We start from the raw sequence: 22,938 nt of genomic DNA on the forward strand, positions 1-22,938 counted from the left end.
ACACTGTGGGTTCATACTGAGGGGGATACATTAGAGTTGCAGCATGCAGCTGTAGAAGAGTGAGGAACTGGTTGCAAAAACACGTGGTCTGAAAAGCCACCATTTCACTTAAAAACAAACCAAAGTCCATGTGTGAGCACCTGCGAGGAACAGACCACAAAACTGCTGAAGCACGTAAATGAATCTCTATTTCCTATGCAAATATTGTCAGACATACGTGATATAAAAAAAAAAGTTGGCATAGTATCTTACTTTCATACCATAATGTCATACAGGAATTTTCTGAGGTAACTCATCAAGCCAAGCAAGTTTTCCGAGCCCAAAAATGTGCAATATTAATTATTTGTTGTGCGAACTTAACAAAATCCTGCTAAGGGCTGTTAAGGAACTGTGGATACTAACTAGTGCTTCCCAATATGTTTTTATTCCTTAAAGAAAACTGTCATTATAAATACATCTTTTTTTCAGACCAACAGCTCAGTTCATGGAAGCAATACTGGGCGGACGACTAATGAAACAATGGAAAATCCTGGATGGAATGTAACAATATCATGAGAAGGAAAGTTGCTACTCACCATATAGCGAGATGCTGGGTCGTGTGTGCAAGTTGCGTTCGTTCGCGCGCGCGCCCATGTGCGTGTGTGTTGTTGACAAAGGCTTTTATGGCCGAAAGCTATAACTGTGAGAGTCTTTTGAAGTAAGAATAACTTTCACGAAGTTTTAAGGTCACTTACTTTGGTTTAGAAATATGTCCACTATTCAGCAATACACATTTTCAGTAACATGCCAGCACCCATAGAAAGTTTAACTAGTAGTAAAGTTCAGTTTGAGAACAGAGTAAAGGATTTATTGGTGTCTAACTCCTACCCCACTGATGAACTATCTTAGCAGCACCAACTGATGCGCATACGTTAATAATACCACACAATGTGAATATTGTGCACAATCTGACTTCTGCACAAATTTGGTGCAGTGATGTGATCATCATTGCAAATAAGTTCTGTAAAATGTTTCTTAATTGATGATGCATTGTTACAACAGCTTACGAGTTATCTTATGCACCTAAGTGTATTGAACATTTTTAGAAAGTGCAGTTAATATACCAGCACTGTGAGATTTTACATTTTGATAATAAATAACTAAACAATACGAAACCAAACCCAAACCATCTCATCCTAACAAAATTCTAATCAAATTAGGATTAATAATTAAAAAACCTATAGAAAGAATAAATATTGGTGACAAGTTTATAGTCTCTTAAATGTAAATATGATTTTCAATGTCATTTGGGATCTGTGGAAGGTACATTAGCATATCTGTTCTTTTGTTAATATTTATTGTGTATTTTTGTCTTTTGACATGTTCCACAGCCCAGAGGATCTCCTCACTATGGGTCAACTGGAACATAAAGTACATCTAATCTAATCTACCTGAAAGAAAATACTGCGGGATGGTGATTATTTTGGTGGCTTTTGCTGAGAACTATTTTTTTGTCATTCAACATGCTGTCCAAGAGTTTCACAGGGAGAAAAACCACACTCATTACACCCCTTTGCACTTTACTTTGGTAGTAAAGAACTACAGGATGTAAGTGTTCGTGTAACCAGTGACTGCCTTCACCATGCGTTCTAATGAGGCTGATTAAATATTTGAGGATAACAATATATGAAATCATGCACATTCAATACTTCAGTGATGGATCTGCTGCCCAATATAAACATTACAAGAATTTTATCAGTTTAAGTCTGTATGAAAAGGAGTTTGGTATATATGTTGAGTAGGATTTCTTTGCAACCAGTGACGAAAAACCTCATTGCGTTGTTGTTGTTGTTGTTGTTGCTGTTGGAGAAACAGCTAAAAGATGGTAGCTCATGCTATTTTGCAGAGGCCTTTGGATAATAAAATATTGATGCCTTTCGATCTGTTTACACTCTGCAATGACAACATTTCAGGCATCATTTTTTGATGTGCTTTTGTGTACCGTGTTTGCATGATCTAACAAGCATCTGTGAGCAGCATGTATGTGGACATGGCCTTTTGCACAAGGTGCTTTATGTTATTAAATATTTCAGCAATGATAAACCTTTTATAATGTGCTGAGTTTTACACACTTGACATCTTGTGCATGAGGTCAAGTGTAAAATGAACCTGTTTCACAACAAAGAGTTTCAATGCCTTAAGATACAGCAAATTTCCATTGAAACCAGTTGTCTTAAATTAAAAAATACTTGGCTGTTGAATTATTTTTACAACTAAAGCAGATCATCTTTCAGAGCTCTCAAAATGAGAAAACTGAAGCCTATACAGAAATATTCAGTGATTAGCAGAATCCTGGTATCAGCATAGCACACTCCAATCATTTCTTTGTGAGGTCTTTTGTAAGCACATACAATGAGAACACTTAGATCTAGAAAATTTGCAGGCTAAAGTCCGGAAAAAGTAGCGTGTGTCACAGAGGTTACTCACATGACAATGAAGTTTAGAAAAAAGAAGTCAAAGTGAATGGAAGGAAATAAAAATGACTCAAACACCACATGAAAAATCATTTCTAAAGTATGCTCCTCAGAAGGTGCTAGAATGGCTTACTTTGGTTACCTGCAGTCCCTTGTAGCTTATGGAATCGTTTTTTGGGGTGAAACTAATAGTCAATTAATGAAATTTTAACACAATGGAAAATGGTTAGGCCTACTTCAATCTTGTCATGCAGATCTACTAGGGCTCACTGCAAGTCCCTTTATAAAAAACTATGTGGACTTTAAGTATCTTATGTATACATATACAAAAGTGTGTTCAAGACTTGAGCTAATCTTGGAGTCCTACAAACTAATGATTACCATAGTTTTAGCACTGGCAACAGTAAGTTCCTCCATGTAGAGTGAGCAAAAGCAACTCACACCCAAAGACATGTAAACCACTTTTGTGTCATTCTTTATAACACACGGCGAATGCACGTAAAGTGGCTGGAGAAGGACAACACTTACAGCAGAGTTAAAAACATTTATTTTGATAAGTGTTTCTACAGTGAACACATTGGCTTACAAAAATACTAGGTCCTCATTGTCAGGTACTTTTTAATCTGTTAATAGACGTACCATCTATGCTCTACATGTGTTTGAAAAACAATGTTTCTGTTGCTGATTTCCTGTCTCAGATTCACTGCAATACAGCTCTTCATGGAAGGGAAGCTGTTGTAAGACTAGTTTTGATGGACATCATATTGGCAGTTGTTCTATTGTGTATTCTTTTGCTTACAGTTTTTCAGAAGTGTAATACAGCAAAGTTTCAAGTTTTAGTTATTTCACTGATTGTACTTCCTGTGCATGATGTTAGCTCATTGTATACTAGGTAAATGTGGTTTCCTTTCCAGTGTTAACACACTGGACTCGCATTTGGCAGGAGAGAAGTTTGTGTCCTGTTCAGCCAGCCTGACTTGGTTCTCCATAGTTCTCCCAAACTGCTAAGGCGAATGCTGTGATGGTTCCTTTGACAATGCCATATGTGCTTTTATTATTATTATTATCATCATCGTTAATTCCCCATTAAGGAGAATGTTAAAACACAATATTCACAATGACAATATGGTACATAGATTGGTACATTTCAAATTCATGGCACTTTTTTCTGTCTCTTTCTTTTCTCTTCCCAAAAACGTCTCATAAATTCACTGTGTTTCTTCTTCCTCTCTTCTGACCACTTCTTTCCCGATTACTTCTCTTTTGGTGTTTCTTCGAATTTCTGTTTGTTGATTTTTTTCTCTGTATTTTCCTCTGTTTGATATTTCTTCTGTGGAGATGTTTAGATTTTTGAGGTCTTCCATGGTTTCCTTTAGCCAGTTAGTTTTCACCTTATTTGTCACCACTATGTTAAAAATCTTCTTGGTCAGCCTATTTTCATTCATCCTATGAATGTGCCCATAGAATTTTGCCCTTCTTTTTCTTATATTGTCTGTAATTGTCTCTGCCTGTTTGTACAATTCCTTTGTTGCTCTCTTTATCCAGATCCCCTGTCTCTGAACTGGCCCATAGATGTTTTTCAGAATTTTCCATATGTGCTTATATTATTTCTCTTATGTGTGACATGTACAATACCACCACATCAAATGGTCAAAGGACAAATGACTGAATAAATACATAAAATGATTGCAACTTCTCACTACTGCACTGTGATAAATTTCGTTTCTGTTTACATTACATTAATACTTGTTCCGTAGATCATGAATACTACTTTTCGTAGTGATGTGCAGCATGTCAGTATGTACAAACACACACACACACACACACACACACACACACACACACACACACAAGTTTGGAAAATGACCCAAGATTTTTTTGTGGCAGCATAATTCACACCTTTCTGTGCCAAAGTCAGATTTAACCCAGAAAAGTTCTGACGATCATGCTTTCTTCTAGTGTTGTAGCTATGCACTTCACTATTACTTTTGAACTGGGATGGGTTATTAATTTCAAAACTGAGTATATGTATTGTGAAGGTACTAGGAATATCCTGAGTTCCTTAAATAAATGTCTGCAAGGTGATCTTGGGTGGACTCCAGCTGTTATTCTGATTACACGCTCTTGTGCAATGAATAATTTTTGACTTATTGAGGAATTACCACAAAATTTGATATCTTATGACAGCAGTGAACAAAAATAGACATAATAGGCTAATTTATTGATATGTTTATCACCTATATCTGCAATAATCCTAATAACGTAAGTAGCTGAACCTAACCGTTCCAGCAGATCAGCAATGTGTTTCTTCAAATTCAATTTCTCATCAATGTAAATACCCAGAAATTTTGAATATTCTGCTTTAGCAACAATGTTCAAGATCTATATTTATGAATGGTGTTATACTCTTTACTGTACATAATTATATATACTGTGTTTTCTCAAAATTTAGTGAAAGTTCATTTGCAGAGAATGACTTAAAAATTGTTTGCAATTTCCTCAGGTAATTCTTGTTTGTTCAGTGGGGTTACTATACTTGTACCATCAGAAAAAATAACTAGCTTTTCATCTTAATGAATATAGAGTGCCAAGTTTTAATAATAAGGAACCCAGGACAACTCTTTGGGACACCATTCTAATTACCTCCCCAGTTAGAGGACTCAATTTTTGCAGACTATCTGTACTGTTAATTTCAACCTTCTGCATTCTTCCAGTTAAATATAAATTAAACCATTTGTGCACCATCCCACTCATACCACATTACTTAACTTCTCCAGAGGAATTTCATGATTTGTAAAGTCAAAAGCCTTTGAGAGATTGCAAAATATCCCAGTGGGATATGTTCAGGTATTCAGAGCATTTAATACCTGATCAATGAAAGTATAGCTAGCATTTTCTGTTGAAAAGCCTTTCCGAAAAACCAACATTTTGTTTGTATTTTATTTTTACAAATACGTGAAGCTACTCTTGAATACGTCACTTTCTCAAGAATTTTGGATAAAGCTGAGATTGGGCAGTGTTGGCATCAGACCTGCCCCCGTTTTTATGCAATGCTTTAACAGTGGCATACTCCAGTATATCTGGAAAAATGCCCTGTTTCAGTCAGCTGCAGTGAGCTACTACATATGTGGCTGAGAATAGGCCTACTACTTATCTGTTGGGAACAAGCTTTTAGTACTCTGTTGGAAATGCCATGAATTCCATGCAAACTTTCAGTTTTGAGTGAATTTATTTTTTTTCCTAATTTCAGTACGAGAGGTGGGCTGGATCCCATTTTCTCTACAACTCTTGAAACGGTTATTAAAATATTTTCTACTTCTGACTTTTCATAAACTTTTCATTGAGTGTGATAGAAATATGGTCTTCCTGTGCTCTCAGTTGTCATTTTCCTTTTAACAATATTCCAAACTGTTTTAATTTTATTATAAGAGGCACAAATCTCAGACATAAAGCACATACTTCTGGATTTTTAACTTTTCTTAATACAATGCAGTAGTTTTTAAAATGTTTGACTGTTTATGGATTATTACTCCTTCCAGCTATAAGATAATTTTCCCTGTTCTGTTTAAAAGATTTTTTATCCCTTCAGTAAGCCTTGGCTTTTTAAATGGTTACTTACAACCATGTTTTACTATTTTCTTAGGGAAACAGTTTTCAAATATACTCACTAAGTTATCATGAAATAAGTTAAATTTTAAACTCACATTAGGTTCCCTACACACACACACACACACACACACACACACACACACACACACACACACACACCGCGACCTTTTTCTTTTAAAGAAAAAGAACCCACTGTGTCATCTTTTATAGTATCGAACGAAAGCTTTGTAGGTACTTCAAAGATTTTTTTTTAAATAAGAGTACGGAAAAAAAAGAGCACCAATATTTGTATTGGCCCGAGAGGCCTCCAGTTGACACTGAGTATGATAATAATCAACTGAGCTCCAAGAAATTGTTTCAATGTAAATTTAAATGAGAATGAAAACAGATTGAACGCTCAAGTTCTACTACGATCCTGGAAGAAAAAAAAGGTAAATATTGCATTACGACTTCGAAACAACTCCAGTGGCTTCTATGACGATCTCTACCTCTATAACAACAAACTATCATTTAAAATAATTTATAAACATTAAACTTACTGCAATGAATCATCCGATGTTGGTGAAACTATGCTGACTTTACTATCGTTCTTTTTAATTACACCCATTTCCTTCCACTACACACCAATCGTATATCTCGTTCCTTTTCCTAGCAGAACGGAGAGTCTCCAAGTTACTGCAACCTGTTTATCAACATCGGTGTCATTGAGCAGTTGACACCAAAGATTCATGTCGTTTCACATACAATTAATATTGTTCAGTTTTCGGGAAATAAAAATGCATGTACTTAGTTCATGAACAGCGGATGTTGAATAAAAAGCGTTTATATTTTTCAGAGTTTTTAATCTTCGTTCATGACCATAAATATCTTGGTACCTGCAGACAAAGTTGAATCCAGAAGTGTGAGAGCCCATTGCTTCAGTTGGAAAAGTAGTGGTAATATTTTATTTATTTATTTTTTTTAATCATTCTACAAACTGGTATTGGGCACGACAAGCTATAGAAACACATATAAGCATATTACAAACGTCAGTACAAGATGACTACAATGCTGTAGTTTACAATTTACACACAAAACCGCAACAGGTATATAAAACGGAAGAAAGATTGGGTTTTAACGCCCCGTCGACATCGAGGTCATTAGCGACGAAGTACAAGCTCGGATTGTGTCAAGGATGGGGAAGGATATCGGCCGTGCCCTTTCAAAAACAACCGTCCCGGCATTCGTTTGGAGCGATTTAGGGAAATCACGGAAAAAATAAATCTGAGATCGCTTGACGCAGGTTTGAACCGTCGTCCTCCGGAAGACGAGTCCAATGTGCAAACCACTGTGCCACCTAGCTCTCTAACAAGTATATATGTACAGCATTTCATCTTATCACTTCCTTATTTATTTATTCATATCCCGGAAATCCAATGCTGCGAGACATTCGCATGGATCTCTGACTCCTCTTCTTCCATTACAAGCCTTGCTTCAGTAGTGTGTTGTGCAGTTGAATGTGAAGTGCAATCTTGGGGGAAATGAACAACAGAAACATTCAGACAAGAAGTATTCATTTTGTTTATACATGTAGCCTATATTATTAGACGAAAAAATTCTTGTTGACAAAAAGTTCCGCTCTAATTTATTGTTTGTGTTTTTCATTATTCTACATACATAGGGTATTCTTAATTTCTTTCTATATTTTGACTGATTGATTGATTCGTTTATCCATAGAACAATATACATTCTATGGATGACGTCAAATGTTTGTACAATTATTACTGTTCAATTACTAGTGTAAACATTCCTCTTACAGTAGTTCACTTGGTTCTACTTTTCTAATCATATCACACAATTTTTAAATAGTGCAATGTTTATGAAATTAAGGTACAATCTATAATTTTTTTTAAATATTCATTTACAGTGTAGTAGCTAAAGGTGTGGGGATCATGTGCACCTTTTATTTCTTGTGGCAGTCTGTTTTACAATTTTATTCGATAGTTAATACACTATACTGAGTTATTGACAGGTTTCTTCTGTTTGGATGTAAACACTGTCTGAGTTTGGTTCCATGGTCATGTATTGTACTGTTTGTGGTGTAAGATTAAGATTTTTTTCTTATATACATGATGTTTTAATAGATGTATTCTCAAGGAACTGTCAGAATTTCTAGCTTTTTGAATAAATGTTTACAGTGTGCCCCATTAAGCTACTATTGCCCATTACAGTTACTATTGATGATCATGAAGTCCCATACTCCTTGACAGAGCATAGGGGATGATGCAGGAGACACACACCTCTGTACTAGGCAAGGTCCTAGCTGAGGTGGTTTGCCATTGCCTTCCTCCAACCGTAATGGAGATGAATGATGATAATGAAGACGACACAACAACACCCAGTCATCTCGAGGCAGGTGAAAATCTCTGACCCCGTTGGGAACCGAACCTGGAACCTCGTGCTCAGGAAGCAAGAATGCTACAGTGAGACCATGAGCTGTAGATATTTGTTACTATTCATACAGCTCTTTTGTATATCTTGAAATCAGTCTGTATGTTCCAGCACTTATTACCCTAAGTATTATCCCATAATTGAGGACTGAATTAATATATCCAAACTAGGCTACTTTGAAGCGTGAAGTGCTGCACACAGGTGCACGGATTCGCAGGGCATAAGATGCCGAGGATAGCTTCTTTGCCAAAATTTTCACGGAAGTTTATACCGTTTGTCTTTCTCAAATTTAAAGTTACTCTATCCTTAATGACGAGTTATGAACGTCTCTGAGAGCTTCATTGGCTTTTTCTGCAAACTGAGTTAAATTTTTGTCTGTAATCACCACAGTGCTGTCATCAGCAAATAGCATCTTTCCTCCATATCTGACACTCTGCGGAAAATCATTTATATAGCTTTATAGAGCATTGGGCGCAATACACTTCTCTGGGCAACACCTATATTAATATATTTAGGATCTGATAAGTGATTTACCACTAGTCTTTCCGAAATATGTAAGACTTCAACTCTTTGCACATGGGTTTCCAAATATGACTTAAACCAATTCTGTGCCATACTCCTTATTCCTAATATTTGATGTAAAATTCTGTGCTCAGCTGTGTGGAATGCCTTTGATAGATCCAAAAAAATGCCCTTTGCATTCTTGCTCTTGTCTGATGCTTCAAATACAACTGTAGTAAACTGTGCTATAGCTGGCTGTGTACTTCTTGTGAGCTTGAAACCGAATTGTTCGTTGCATAAGAGGTTGTATTTATATACATACTTCATTAGTCAATTTTTCATCATGGTTTCTGTTGTTTTGGAGATGTGAGATAATAAAGAAATTGTTTTCTGGATTACCATTTCTGATTATTGGTATTTTTTTTTCAGGTATTCAGGGAAGCGGACGGATCTGAAAGATACATTAGTTATTGTTTTTAAGGTTTTTTGTGTTGTTTATACATTTCTTAAGGCCGCTGACTGGGCTCTCATCTAACGCTGTGGATGTTTTATTGTTTAATTGGTGTATTACCAGTGCCACCTCTTTCTCTGTTGGTGGAAGGAGTGCCACTGAGTGTGGTAGCTGGTCCTGGTGGTGTAGAACACATATGTCAGAAAATTTCTCTTGCAGTTTCTTAGCGATGCCGCTGAAGTATTCATTCACGAACTTTGCTAGCTCCTTTGGGTTGCTGATTTGCACATCTTTGTTTTTAATCTGTGTTTCCAGGTGTGTTGGTCCAACATTTGCTGTCTCCTGTTTGATTATGTTCTAGATTTCTTTGCTTTTGTCATTTGCCTTCATTAATGTTTTACTGTTTGCAAGTTTTTTTTTTTTGTAATTACCACTACCTTTCTATAATTTCTCTTGTAATTATTGTAAAATTCTGAAGAGGCTGGGTCAGTCTGGTTATTTTCAATGGATGTAAGATACCTTAGAGTTTCAGACGATTTTTTGGTACTTCCGGTCAACCATATATGTTTTCTTTTATGCTCCAATGGAATGCAATGTTTTGGAGAATGCTTCCTCAAGTTTTAGTTTAAATATTGTCATGAACTTATTAAACATTTTGTTTACATTTGTTTCTGCAGACACTTCTATTTTTCATGTTGTAGCTGGTATGAGAGCAGACATAGGTTTGGTTCTGAGAAGACACTTTTGTATGCATTCAGTTTGGCAGACTTTTCTATATAAATATTTGTTTTTAATATCTGACAGAGATGATCTGATAGGCCTAGATCTGGTAGTAACCTGCAGTGCTTTCTTTCTATGCCTGTTGCCACATTGTCTGTTATTGAGGAAGATTGTTTAGTCACTCTAGCTGGACAGTTCACATAGCTGCAGAGGATATTCAAGTATGTACTACTAATATCATCTGATTCCATGTGTTGATATTTAAGTCCGCACATATGAGAATGTTAATTTTGGGACTAGCTATGCCTCATCCAAGGTCTGATTGAGTTTTGAGAAAACAATGCCTGTATTACCATTAGGGGATCTATACAAACAAAATACAATTAATTTTTTTTTTGGCATGATCTTTTTTGATATTTCAACTGCTGATAATTCAGAATGTTTGCCTTCAATCACTGCTACAAGGTCTTTTCTGATTTTAAATGTAATACTTTTTTCACCCCCCCCCCCCCCCCCCCCCCCCATGAACCATGGACCTTGCCGTTGGTGGCGAGGCTTGCATGCCTCAGCGATACAGATAGCCGTACCGCAGGAGCAACCACAACGGAGAGGTATCTGTTGAGAGGCCAGACAAACGTGTGGTTCCTGAAGAGGGCCAGCAGCCTTTTCAGTAGTTGCAGGGGCAACAGTGTGGATGATTGACTGATCTGGCCTTGTAACACTAATCAAAACGGCCTTGCTATGCAGGTACTGTGAATGGCTGAAAGCTAGAGGAAACTATGGCCGTAATTTTTCCAGAGGGCATTCAGCTTTACTGTATGGTTAAATGATGATGGCGTCCTCTTGGATAACATATTATGGAGGTGAAATAGTCCCCCATTCGGATCTCTGGGCGGGGACTACTCAGGAGGACGTCGTTATCAGGCGAAAGAAAACTGACGTTCTGCGGATCGGAGCGTGGAATGTCAGATCCCTTAATCGGGCAGGTAGGTTAGAAAATTTAAAAAGGGAAATGGATAGGTTAAAGTTAGATATAGTGGGAATTAGTGAAGTTCGGTGGCAGGAGGAACAAGACTTTTGGTCAGGCGAATACAGGATTATAAATACAAAACCAAATAGGGGTAATGCAGGAGTAGGTTTAACAATGAATAAAAAAATAGGAGTGTGGGGAAGCTACTACAAACAGCATAGTGAACGCATTATTGTGGCCAAGATAGACACGAAGCCCACGCCTACCACAGTAGTACAAGTTTATATGCCAACTAGCTCTGCAGATGACGAAGAAATTGAAGAAATGTATGATGAAATCAAAGAAATTATTCAGATAGTGAAGGGAGACGAAAATTGAATAGTCATGGGTGACTGGAGTTCGGTAGTAGGAAAAGGGAGAGAAGGAAACGTAGTAGGTGAATATGGGTTGGGGGGGGGGGGGGGGGAAGAAATGAAAGAGGAAGCCGCCTGGTAGAATTTTGCACAGAGCACAACTTAATCATAGCTAACACTTGGTTCAAGAATCATAAAAGAAGGTTGTATACATGGAAGAACCCTGGAGATACTAAAAGGTATCAGGTTTTAAATTGTAAGACATTTCCAGGGGCAGATGTGGACTCTGACCACAATTTATTGGTTATGAACTGTAGATTAAAACTGAAGAAACTGCAAAAAGGTGGGAATTTAAGGAGATGAGACCTAGATAAACTGAAAGAACCAGAGGTTGTACAGAGTTTCAGAGAGAGCATAAGGGAACAATTGACAGGAATGGGGGAAAGAAATACAGTAGAAGAAGAATGGGTAGCATTGAGGGATGGAGTAGTGAAGGCAGCAGAGGATCAAGTAGGTAAAAAGACGAGGGCTGCTATAAATCCTTGAGTAACAGAAGAAATATTGAACTTAATTTATGAAAGGAGAAAATATAAAAATGCAGTAAATGAAGCAGGCAAAAAGGAATACAAGCTTCTCAAAAATGGTATCGACAGGAAGTGCAAAATGGTTAAGCAGGGATGGCTAGAGGACAAATGTAAAGATGTAGAGGCTTGTCTCACCAGGGGTAAGATAGATACTGCCTACAGGAAAATTAAAGAGACCTTTGGAGAAAGGAGAACCACTTGCATGAATATCAAGAGCTCAGATGGAAACCCAGTTCTAAGCAAAGAAGGGAAAGCAGAAAGGTGGAAGGAGTATATAGAGGGTCTATATAAGGGCGATGTACTTGAGGACAATATTATGGAAAAGGAAGAGGATGTAGATGAAGATGAAATGGGAGATATGATACTGTGTGAAGAGTTTGACAGAGCACTGAAAGATGTGAGTCGAAACAAGGCCCTGGGAGTAGACAACATTCCATTAGAACTACTGACGGCCTTGGGAGAGCCAGTCCTGACAAAACTCTACCATCTGGTGAGCAAGATGTATGAGACAGGTGAAATACCATCAGACTTCAAGAAGAATATAATAATTCCAATCCCAAAGAAAGCAGGTGTTGACAGATGTGAAAATTACCGAACTATCTGTTTAATAAGTCACAGCTGCAAAATACTAACGCGAATTCTTTACAGACGAATGGAAAAACTAGTAGAAGCCAACCTCGGGGAAGATCAGTTTGGATTCCGTAGAAATATTGGAACATGTGAGGCAATACTGACCTTACGACTTATCTTAGAAGAAAAATTAAGGAAAGGCAAACCTACGTTTCTAGCATTTGTAGACTTAGAGAAAGCTTTTGACAATGTTGACTGGAATACTCTCTTTCAAATTCTGGAGGTGGCAGGGGTAAAATGCATGGTGCGAAAGGCTATTTACAATTTGTACAGAAACCAGATGGCAGTTATAAGAGTCGAGGGACACGAAAGGGAAGCAGTGGTTGGGAAGGGAGTGAGACAGGGTTGTAGCCTCTCCCCGATGTTATTCAATCTTTATATTGAGCAAGCAGTGAAGGAAACAAAAGAAAAATTCGGAGTAGGTATTAAAATCCATGGAGAAGAAATAAAAACTTTGAGGTTCGCCGATGACATTGTAATTCTGTCAGAGACAGCAAAGGACTTGAAAGAGCAGCTGAACGAAATGGATAGTGTCTTGAAAGGAGGATGTAAGATGAACATCAACAAAAGCAAAACGAGGATAATGGAATGTAGTCGAATTAAGTCGGGTGATGCTGAGGGAATTAGATTAGGAAATGAGACACTTAAAGTAGTAAAGGAGTTTTGCTATTTGGGTAGCAAAATAACTGATGATGGTCGAAGTAGAGAGGACATAAAATTTAGACTGACAATGCCAAAGAAAGCATTTCTGAAGAAGAGAAATTTGTTAACATCGAGTATAGATTTAAAGTGTCAGGAAGTCGTTTCTGAACGTATTTGTATGGAGTGTAGCCATGTATGGAAGTGAAACATAGACGATAAATAGTTTGGACAAGAAGAGAATAGAAGCTTTTGAAATGTGGTGCTACAGAAGAATGCTGAAGATTAGATGGGTAGATCACCATAACTAATGAGGAGGTACTGAATAGAATTGGGGAGAAGAGGAATTTGTGGCACAACTTGACTAGAAGAAGGGATCGGTTGGTAGGACATGTTCTGAGACACCTAGGGATCACCAATTTAGTATTGGATGGCAGCGTGGAGAGTAAAAATCGTAGCGGGAGACCAAGAGATGAATACAATGAGCAGATTCAGAAGGATGTATGTTGCAGTAGTTACTGGGAGATGAAGAAGCTTGCACAGGATAGAGTAGCATGGAGAGCTGCATCAAATCAGTCTCAGGACTGAAGACCACAACACCAACTTTTTTCACATTTCTATTATAGGAACAGGCCATATCATATGATGATAATGCAAAATATACAATTTCATCTTCCTACCACCAATGTTCGATTATACATATTCTAGTTACTGAACTTTATTCTTTATGGATTGTATATTTTGATGAAATACTGCTTAACATTTAGTTCTACTTAATGTGGTGGTTTCCTCCTCTTTGGGCCTGACATTAAAAAATCCTTCAGATGGGATGGTGACACTATTTTTCGCCTGCTTGTTACACTACACATTTCACTTGCAGTTGTTTCCTCTTCTTGTGTTGGTGGTGTTTCTGTGTCTTCTACTGTTGTTGTTGCTGTGAGTGCAGATCGACTTGCAGTTGTTTCCTCTTCTTCTGCTGGTGGTGCTTCAGTGTGTTCTATTCCTATTGTTGTTGTGAGTGCAGATGGATATACAGTGACAGCTTCCTTGTCCTCTGGATCAGCTGGTAAAGAAGGATGGTGCAGATCTATGATGGCCTTGGTTGTGTATGATGTTTGCATGCCTCTTTTCCTGGTGGCAGTGGAATGGTGTCACAGTTCTCATTTCTATGATGAATACTTTCCAGGAACACTTTAATTCTCTGACTAAGTAATTATTTGCCTCATTTATTCAGATGCATGCCATATGCTGTAAAGTGTTTTCTTTCCAGGTCATCTATGCTGAGGAAAGAAGCATTTGTATTGGACTGGTAAATCTATCTGTAAGTCATGTTGGCCTTTTGAATCTCTTTGTTTATAAGAGGAGATGTCATAAGGTCGTGCCCATGTGGTATGCCTATCACAATCCCGTTTTGATCGTCTATTTTACTCAGTGTGTCTTATAACTGTGGTTGCAATTTTGAGTTCGTTTTTGTACACATCATTGGCGCCACCTAGAATCACGAGACACTGAATTTGTAATACACTGTTTTTGTTGTTGTAGTTCTTCAGAATCCTCTGCCATCCAGCCCCAGGTTTCACAATGCTGGCACCGTAATACGAGTATTTATGTTTTGCTGGTATCTAAGCATGCCTGTAATTCCTCTGCCCTGGCTGTCAGCAAGCAGAGCTGTATTAGTATTATTTTTTTTCTTTTGAGTGTTGTTGTTAAATGGTTTGTTTACCTTCCCTTTACGACAGTCGGGTTCTGCTAATGTACTGTGACCTAGCCGTTGCCTAAAGCATCCCGTTTGATGCATTTTACCTGATTCGCAAGCCTCAACAGTATTAGGTTCGTCGACTAAATCTAAATTTAGGATTCTATTTCCTGAAGAAAGTTTGAATGCTTCTGAAATAGATTTAGATTTTGTATGTTTTGGGTCACTGTAAATCTGGATATTTCTTCGACCTTGATGTGGTGGTCTACATAAGTATTTTATCGTCTTACAATTTTTCTAGCACTTTAAGTTCATGGTGCACACTTCACATTTCAATCGCGGCTTAACGACCGTTGCACTTCGTACCACACGCGCACGAGATAACTTGTTGGTCTATTTTCGCGAATCAATGTGAATGATACCATTTCTGCATAACTGAGGACATTCTGACGCCACTTGACACGATTTTATTGATAACATGCACTTTAGTGACGCTAAGTAATCTTGGTTTGCAGAGCGATTAACTACAATTTCTATACGCTCCGCCATCTTGCCGTTCTTGTCTTGTATATACTTTCTAGTCTGTATGATAGTTTGTTGTACAAAATTCATGCATCATTTATGCGATCTTTTCCAGATAATTTAAGACATTTTATATCAAAATGGCAGTCACCTCTCTTTCATGTTTTGTCAGTGCATATGTTTTTGTGTAACGAAACTGTACTGTATATAATAGTTACAAACTGTAGACTGGGGATACATCAGCTACTTCAAAAGTATCGATTGCTCTTACAAAAAATTTATACTCTGAGATATTTCCACTTATCTTTCATGTAATAAATCTTGCTGTACACTAGTCATCACTATGTAGGGTTAATGCATGTTTGTTAAAAAGTTACCCAGCAAATGAGTATACTTGGGACACTCATTTAAAATAACCATATGACTCAAGTGATACTTCATCCCTGAGATTCTAAAAAGTAATTAAATATATTTAATTGCTTTGATTGACTGTTCGGTTGGTTTTTGGTAAAATATTTTATACATTGTGAATGGAAACATACACAACGCTGGAATAATGTTCTATAATATTTATTATTTATTTCACAAGCCGTTTTTTGGGTGTTTTACCATCATGTGTTACCTGATGATAGCGTGACAGCCGAAAACCAGTTTGAGAAATAAATAATAAAAACTGTAGAATATTAAACCAGTATTATGTGTGTGTTTCCTTCCTAAAATATATTTAACATCAAATTGCAAATGTATTGTTCTATTTATGACGTTTAAAATTTATGACATTAAAAAATTTTTGAGAAATTTTTTTCGTGAACATAATCTTATTTTATTTATAGCAAACACAAATGTGGTGTACAGAAAAAATGCAGATTTCGAAGCTCATAACACTTGCACTACATATTTATTTTTGAAGCTCCACTCTCTATCAATGAAAAAAAAAACGTTCTTTCACATTTGGCATTTTTTCTCATTAACTTACGGAAATAATTATCATCGTTCACAGTTACTATGTATCTAACATAAAGTTCATTCACCATCTGTTTCGATGGAGCCAAGAACCGTATCAGCCCAAAAATCAAGGCTTCTACTTCTAAATCTTTAGCAGTTTTAGCAGGTTAATTGTTTCCCTCATAAACATTTATACTACCATCAAAACTTCGAGGCACGCTATTTTCTGATGCTGAATCAGAATTTTTTCTTGTCTGGAAAGACATTTAATCTTCATTTTCTCCAGGTTCAATGTGGTTTTGTGTTCTGCCTCTCTTTGGTGCTTAAGATATAAATCTTGCTTTCCTGAGATGATTTGTAATAAATCAGATGTTCGTTGGAGTACACATTCTGTCATGTGTCCCTGGGCTCGCAAAAGCGTCGCTGGCGACATTGTTTGCAAGTAATTACCTCTGTGAATCCCCCACTCCACAGTTTTTGAGCATGGGACAGAGGAGCAGAATGTGTCCATTCAGACGCTGGCGCCAAGGAAGCATCTGGAAAGTTTTTCGGATGTGCGGCGACTCCCACAGGCGACTGCTATTAGCCAGATCGATGTAATGTCAGCAGAGCTTCTCCCGCACTCACAGTCGATCACGAGTAGCGCTCATTGGTGAAAAATTTGTTGAAATGTTATGATTTTACAGCCACAGCAGCGGAGCAGCACGCCACACTAGATTTTGGTAGAGATGACACACTTGCCTTTCAGTGTCCATCCGATAAGGATGCAGTACTCTGTACTGGGCGATACGGAGTAATTGCGGAGGAGCTGTATACCTTTTCTAGAACTCCAGGTAATTTCGCGGAATTGTGTCGTTTATGCGCGCTGCTGTAGTTGCACCAACATCACACCTGATCGATATGATAGCATGACGACAACAGCCGGCTGGGGACCCTGTCATGGAGTAGGAGAGCAAAATAGGTAGTATACACAGCTCTGGCCATAGCCCTATCAGCCTTGCAGTTCACACAAGTTGAATGAGTGGCCATTGACGCATTGAGCATCGCAGCACATTCTCGCATTATTTCTGTGATTAGATACTGATGGAAAGAACGTGACCTAGAATATTGAGCACTTGTTCATTTAAGGGGAAGGGCCAATCCGCATTGCTAGTTTTTAAAGTTATAGATTCGTGTTATATGTTCCAGCGTAAAGTCAAGCGCTGGCACGCCAGTCAGGAACATTAGAGCAGTGAGGGCTGTGGAGAAGACGTGAGCCAATTGTATGGGGACTGATCCCTCTTTTGGTGACAACGTGATGGCAGTGCCCTCTACGCAAAGAGAACGTAAGTGCTGCACCCGACTGGTCGTGGCCAGTTGTGTGAGTTCTATGAGAAGCGACCTGCGGGAAGCATCAGCTGTGTTACTACACTTGTAATAGGAATTGTATATACTGAAGAGATTCCTTATTTGCATATATTATCAGAGCTAAGTATTGTCATTGATTCATTGTGTAATAAACTCTTTAGTACGATTTGAGCGATCTGAGAAAGCAGGTTTCCTAGGCACCCCATATTTGACAAGTAGGCAGGATGCAACATTGGTGACGAGGTATCAAAAGGACCTAGAGCTGACAGCCTCCACAGACTCACTGTTTTCATTTCATGGGTTTTTGTGTTTTGCTGGTGCCTTAGTTGTACATTGTCTTTTCCTCACAGAAGAGTGTTTACTTGCTTTAATAGTGTCTCTTACAGTGTTTTTGGTAATCAGAGTTTTCAGGTGCGCATTGCGGAATTGTTTTTGCTTTTGTAGTTATTTTTATTGCTTGCCCTGTCTGTTTATTGCATTTATCTCTTCCAAAATGAGCAATCCACCTCTCCCACTCCCTGCTCGGGCACCTCAGCTGCAAGCGATAGATTCAACTTATCTAATGCCGATGTTTCAGTTTCAGACCCAGCAAATATCAACACTGCTAAACATGGTACAGCAGCTTCTGACGACTTGAGCAATCGATACAGAACAACAATCACTACCTACAGCTCCGAGTGCCGTACCGCCTTTTCGCCAGTTTAATGATAGAGAAGAAGAGTGGCTTAAGTGGTTGCAACAGTTTGAAGCCCACGTAACTGCTCACTATGTACCAGGTACTGTGAAACTGTACTACTTTTTGGCCACGGTAGGAAATGCAGTGTTTCGCCTCACCCAGAAATTGCATCCTACCATCAACCCGTATATTTGCAATGGAACAAAGGTACGCATTCTGCCCACGCATAAAAATCTAGTCACAAGGCCCTTGTAATAAATGATGTGTATTTAAAGCCTGCTGCAAGCATTTGCAAAACTAGCAAGCCAACAGTTTCGTCAGTGCTACGGCAGTCGAACAAACGTTTTGTTCATTTGTATCGCAGTGGAAAACATATCAAATTTCGTTTGGACACAGGTGCATCTGTTATATTGCTGAATCGAAACCCATATGAACTATTAGGCTCCCCATGCCTGTCTAAAACTAGCATGCACCTGACGGCTTATAATGGACACGACATTACCATTATTGGAAAATGTACTTTGCCTGCCATTATCGCTCGCATATGCGAACTGTGACTTTCGCTGTGCTACAATCACACGATTGTGAGAACATATTTAGCCTTGATGCGTTTGATTTGTTGGCTTTAAAATTCAGGACAATGTTTTTAGCACTGAATGCACTCACTGACAACACAGTGTACCTAGCTTGCTGAAATAATTCCCTGAACACTTTTCCGAATATTTAGGCAAGGCTAATAATTTTTTTGCACATATTACTACAAAAGACAATGCTCAGCCTAAGTTTTGCTGGGCCAGAACTGTTCCCATTGCATTACGGGACAAAGTGGCTGCTGAACTTAACGAATCGAAAGATAACGGAGTTATTGCGCCCATATCAGCTATTTGATGGGCAATTACACTGGTTTTGCTCCCCAAACCTTCAGGTCGCATTCGCCTCTGTGTTCACAGTCTACAGTCAACCCAGAAACTCTCATTGATACTTATCCATTGCCACGCCCAGAGTATCTCATGGACAAATTAGGCGCTAGACGCTATTTTTCAAAAACTGATTTGCGCCACGTGATCTTCAAACAACGCTCGATGAAGAATTTCAAGAAGTGTGTGTAGTCAGTACTCATTTCGGCTTGTTTAAATATTTGCGTTTGCCTTTTGGCAGTGTTTCCACACCCACCATTTTTCAACGGTATTTGGAACACCTGACTGCTCAAGTACCAAACTGTTCAAACTATTTGGACGACATTGTCGTAGCAGGTCATACACCTGAAGAACACATTACAAATTTGTGTGCTTTGTTTCATGTGTTATCTGATGCAGGACTAAAGTGTAGACTGGACAAGTGTGATTTTTTAAACCTGAGTTGCCGTATCTTGGTCATTTTATAAACAGTCATGGTGTACACCCTCTTCAGTCACATTTGTTAGCCATACGTGACCTGCCAGTTCCTTGCAGTATCACAGAATTGCAGTCAGTTTTATGCAAAATGAACTATTATATTCGGTCATACCGAATGCTGCACTAATGGCGGCTCCATTGCATCACATGAATACCCCCTTTGTTTGGACAGATGAGTTCGAAGAAGGTTGTAAAAAAACTTAAAGATGCATCGCTCAGTGATCGATGCTTGATTCATTTTGATGCTGACAAACCAGTTGCATTACAAGCCGATACTTCCTCTTACAGAATTGGTGCAGTGCTTTCGCACAGATTTAGTGACAGACAGGCCTATTGCTTTCGCATCAGAAGTGTTGTTCAAAGCTCAGTATAACTATTCACAAATAGAGAAAGAGGCATTGGCTATTGCGTGTGGTGTCACCAGATTCCACCACTCTTTGTATGAAAGAAAATTCTACTTAGTAACGGATCACAAGCCATTGCAGTTCTTGTTTTATTCGACCAAGCCGGTTCCTGTACGAACTGCCCAAAAATTGTGAAGATGGGCTTTGTTGTTGTCTCAGTACCAGTACGAGATTGTGTATCATCCGACAGCTCAACATGGTAATGCGGACGCAGGCTGCCTCTGTTGCTCAATCCCTCAATCTTTTGTGTCGCAAAGGGATGCCTTTTGATTGGACCCCTGCCTGTGATCAGGCTTTTCTCTGTTTAAAGGAGATGCTGAAGTCCGCCACTTGCCTTGCTCCCTTCTCTCTGGACCACCCCTTGGTTGTGGCAGCTGATGCGTTGGCATACAGCATTGGGCTGTCCTCGCGCATCAGAATGCTGATGGCTCAGAATAGCCCATCGCTTATGCATCTAAGACTTTGACCCCAGCCCAACGGAACTACTCCCAGATTGCAAAGGAGGCCCTGGTGATCGTGTTCGCCGTCTAAAAATTTCACACCTATCTCTTTGGGGCAACTTTCACCCTCCTGATGGACCATAAAACCTTAGTTACGCTTTTCGGACCCCACTCTCACCTTCCAGAGCGGACGGCTCAACGTCTCCAGCACTTGGCGTTATTTTTAGGAAATTACGCTTACACCATCCAGTATAAGCCCACCACCCGCCATGCTAACGTGGACGCTTTGTCACGTCTCCCAGCAGGCCCCGATCCTGCGTTTAACCAACAGGAGGTCCTCTGCTTTCACAGTGATTCTGCCCGCCGGGATGCGCTGGATGGTCTGCCTCTTATGGCTGCTCACGTAGCCATGGCTAGACGCCGAGACCCTATCTTGCAGCAGGTTCTCCGCTACGTGGTCCACAGGTGATCTGCCTACATTACTCGTCGGATGCGGACCGATTTCAGCCGCTGGCACTACCTGTCCCACAGGCTCTCTGTGGTCGATGATGTCCTTCTGTTGGCCACAGAGTTGGATCCCCATCTGGTGGTCATTTCTCCAGATTTGAGACATCAAGTGCTCAATTTGTTACACCTCGGGCACTGGGGTATGTTCCGATTGAAAGTTTTTGCTCGCTGGCACATGTATTGGCCCGGCATCAATGGCGATATTGGCCACCTGGTCAACAGGTGCACTGTGTGTGTGCATCACCAGGCAAGCCCCCCTCAGTCGTCTGCACTCTGGCCTGTGCCTTGAAGGCCCTGGGATTGCATCCATGTAGATTTTGCAGGCCTGTTTTTGGGGTGCATGTGGTTACTTATCGTTGATGCCTACTCCAAATACCCATATGTCGTCCACATGGCGTGCACCACCACAGCGGCCACACTCATGCCCCTGGCCCTGCATCACACATTGGTCACCGATAATGGCCCCCAATTCACAGCATCCTCCTTCCACGACTTCTGTTAGGCCAACGGTATCAAACATATCCATAGCCCGCCCTTCCACCCTTCCTCTGATGGCATGGTGGAGAGGCTTGTCCGCACATCTAAACAACAGTTGACAAAAGTAGTAGACACATGTCCAACCATGTTGGTCCTCACCCTGTTTTTGAGCACCTGTCGCAACATGCCAAATGGCGGACATAGTCCTGTGGAGCTTCTCTGTGGGCGACAGCTGCGGACCCTGCTCCATTTGCTGATGCTGTCCCCCTCCTGCCCCCACTCCCAGCCCTCCCAGCGTTACACCCCCGGCGCGGCTGTGTGGGCTCGTGTGTCCGGGAGCAAGGCAGATTGGATGCCCGCCACAGTCGTTGCGGCCCATGGGTGGCGTGTGACGTCGGTGCAGAGGTCTTAAGGGTTGGAGCGCCGCCATCATAACCAGCTCCATCCGTGTGCCCCCCCCCCCCCCCCCGGGACTCCGGCCACTGCCTCCTCCTCTGCTACCTCCTTCAGTTACAGACGTGATCCTCGAGTCGCTGCCAATGCCTCTGGTTGCTGCCTCCCCGCGGGCCTGCCGTCAGCCCTCCCCACCCCCAGGTGGATCGGCTTCTCCCTCCGCCAGCCTGGCCTCTGGGTCAGCCATCATGGACACCTCGGACATTCCTTCCTCTCCACCAACGGCGGTTGACGAGCATGGGTCTTCTCCCTTCTGCCGACCACCTCTGTACTGTCCAGGGCATTTCCGATCCTATGCGTAAGTTTCTAGGGGGAAGGATCTGGTACCAAGCGCTGCGGGTTTCGAATCCGCACCAGATGGCATCGACCTCGATTACCATTAGAGATCTCTGCAGCTGTCGCGCCGTAAGCCGTGGCTACGCGCGTTCCTGGCCTGCGTATAACGCGAGGGCTCCACGGTGGAGCACATGACCCCATGCAGCCAATAGCAACGTACCCTATCCTGTATTTACGAGCCTGCCTCTAGCTCAGCGAGGCAGTCTGATATTCGCGTGAGTCTATCGACATCTCGCCTACAGACAGCGTGTTTACTTTACTTTGTTTCCGTGTACGAGTAGAAGTTGTGGATTCGTGAGGTTGTCGCTTGTGACCCCGTTGCTTCTTGCGAGTTGTTGTTCGTAAGGTCTTGCTCAGTCATCCGTTGTTGTCCACGTCTGTCCTTTCCTGTTCGTTTGTTT

General features: G+C 40.1%; 1 protein-coding gene across 3 annotated transcripts in view; it reads right to left on the reverse strand.

The window, feature by feature from the left end:
* LOC126184653 (R3H domain-containing protein 4-like) overlaps positions 1-6,780 on the reverse strand; it is a 104,762-nt gene extending 97,982 nt beyond the window's left edge. For 2 of the 3 annotated variants that reach the window (XM_049927133.1, XM_049927134.1), the window contains exon 1: positions 6,602-6,780. In XM_049927133.1, coding sequence (XP_049783090.1) covers positions 6,602-6,669 — 68 coding nt within the window. In that variant the 5' untranslated portion in view covers positions 6,670-6,780. The remainder of the gene's footprint in view (positions 1-6,601) is intronic. The other variant, XM_049927132.1, reaches the window with a different exon arrangement.
* Positions 6,781-22,938: the final 16,158 nt, after the last annotated feature.

The sequence above is a fragment of the Schistocerca cancellata genome, chromosome 4 (assembly GCF_023864275.1).
Source record: "Schistocerca cancellata isolate TAMUIC-IGC-003103 chromosome 4, iqSchCanc2.1, whole genome shotgun sequence".
In the NCBI taxonomy this organism is placed as follows: Eukaryota; Metazoa; Arthropoda; class Insecta; order Orthoptera; family Acrididae; genus Schistocerca; species Schistocerca cancellata.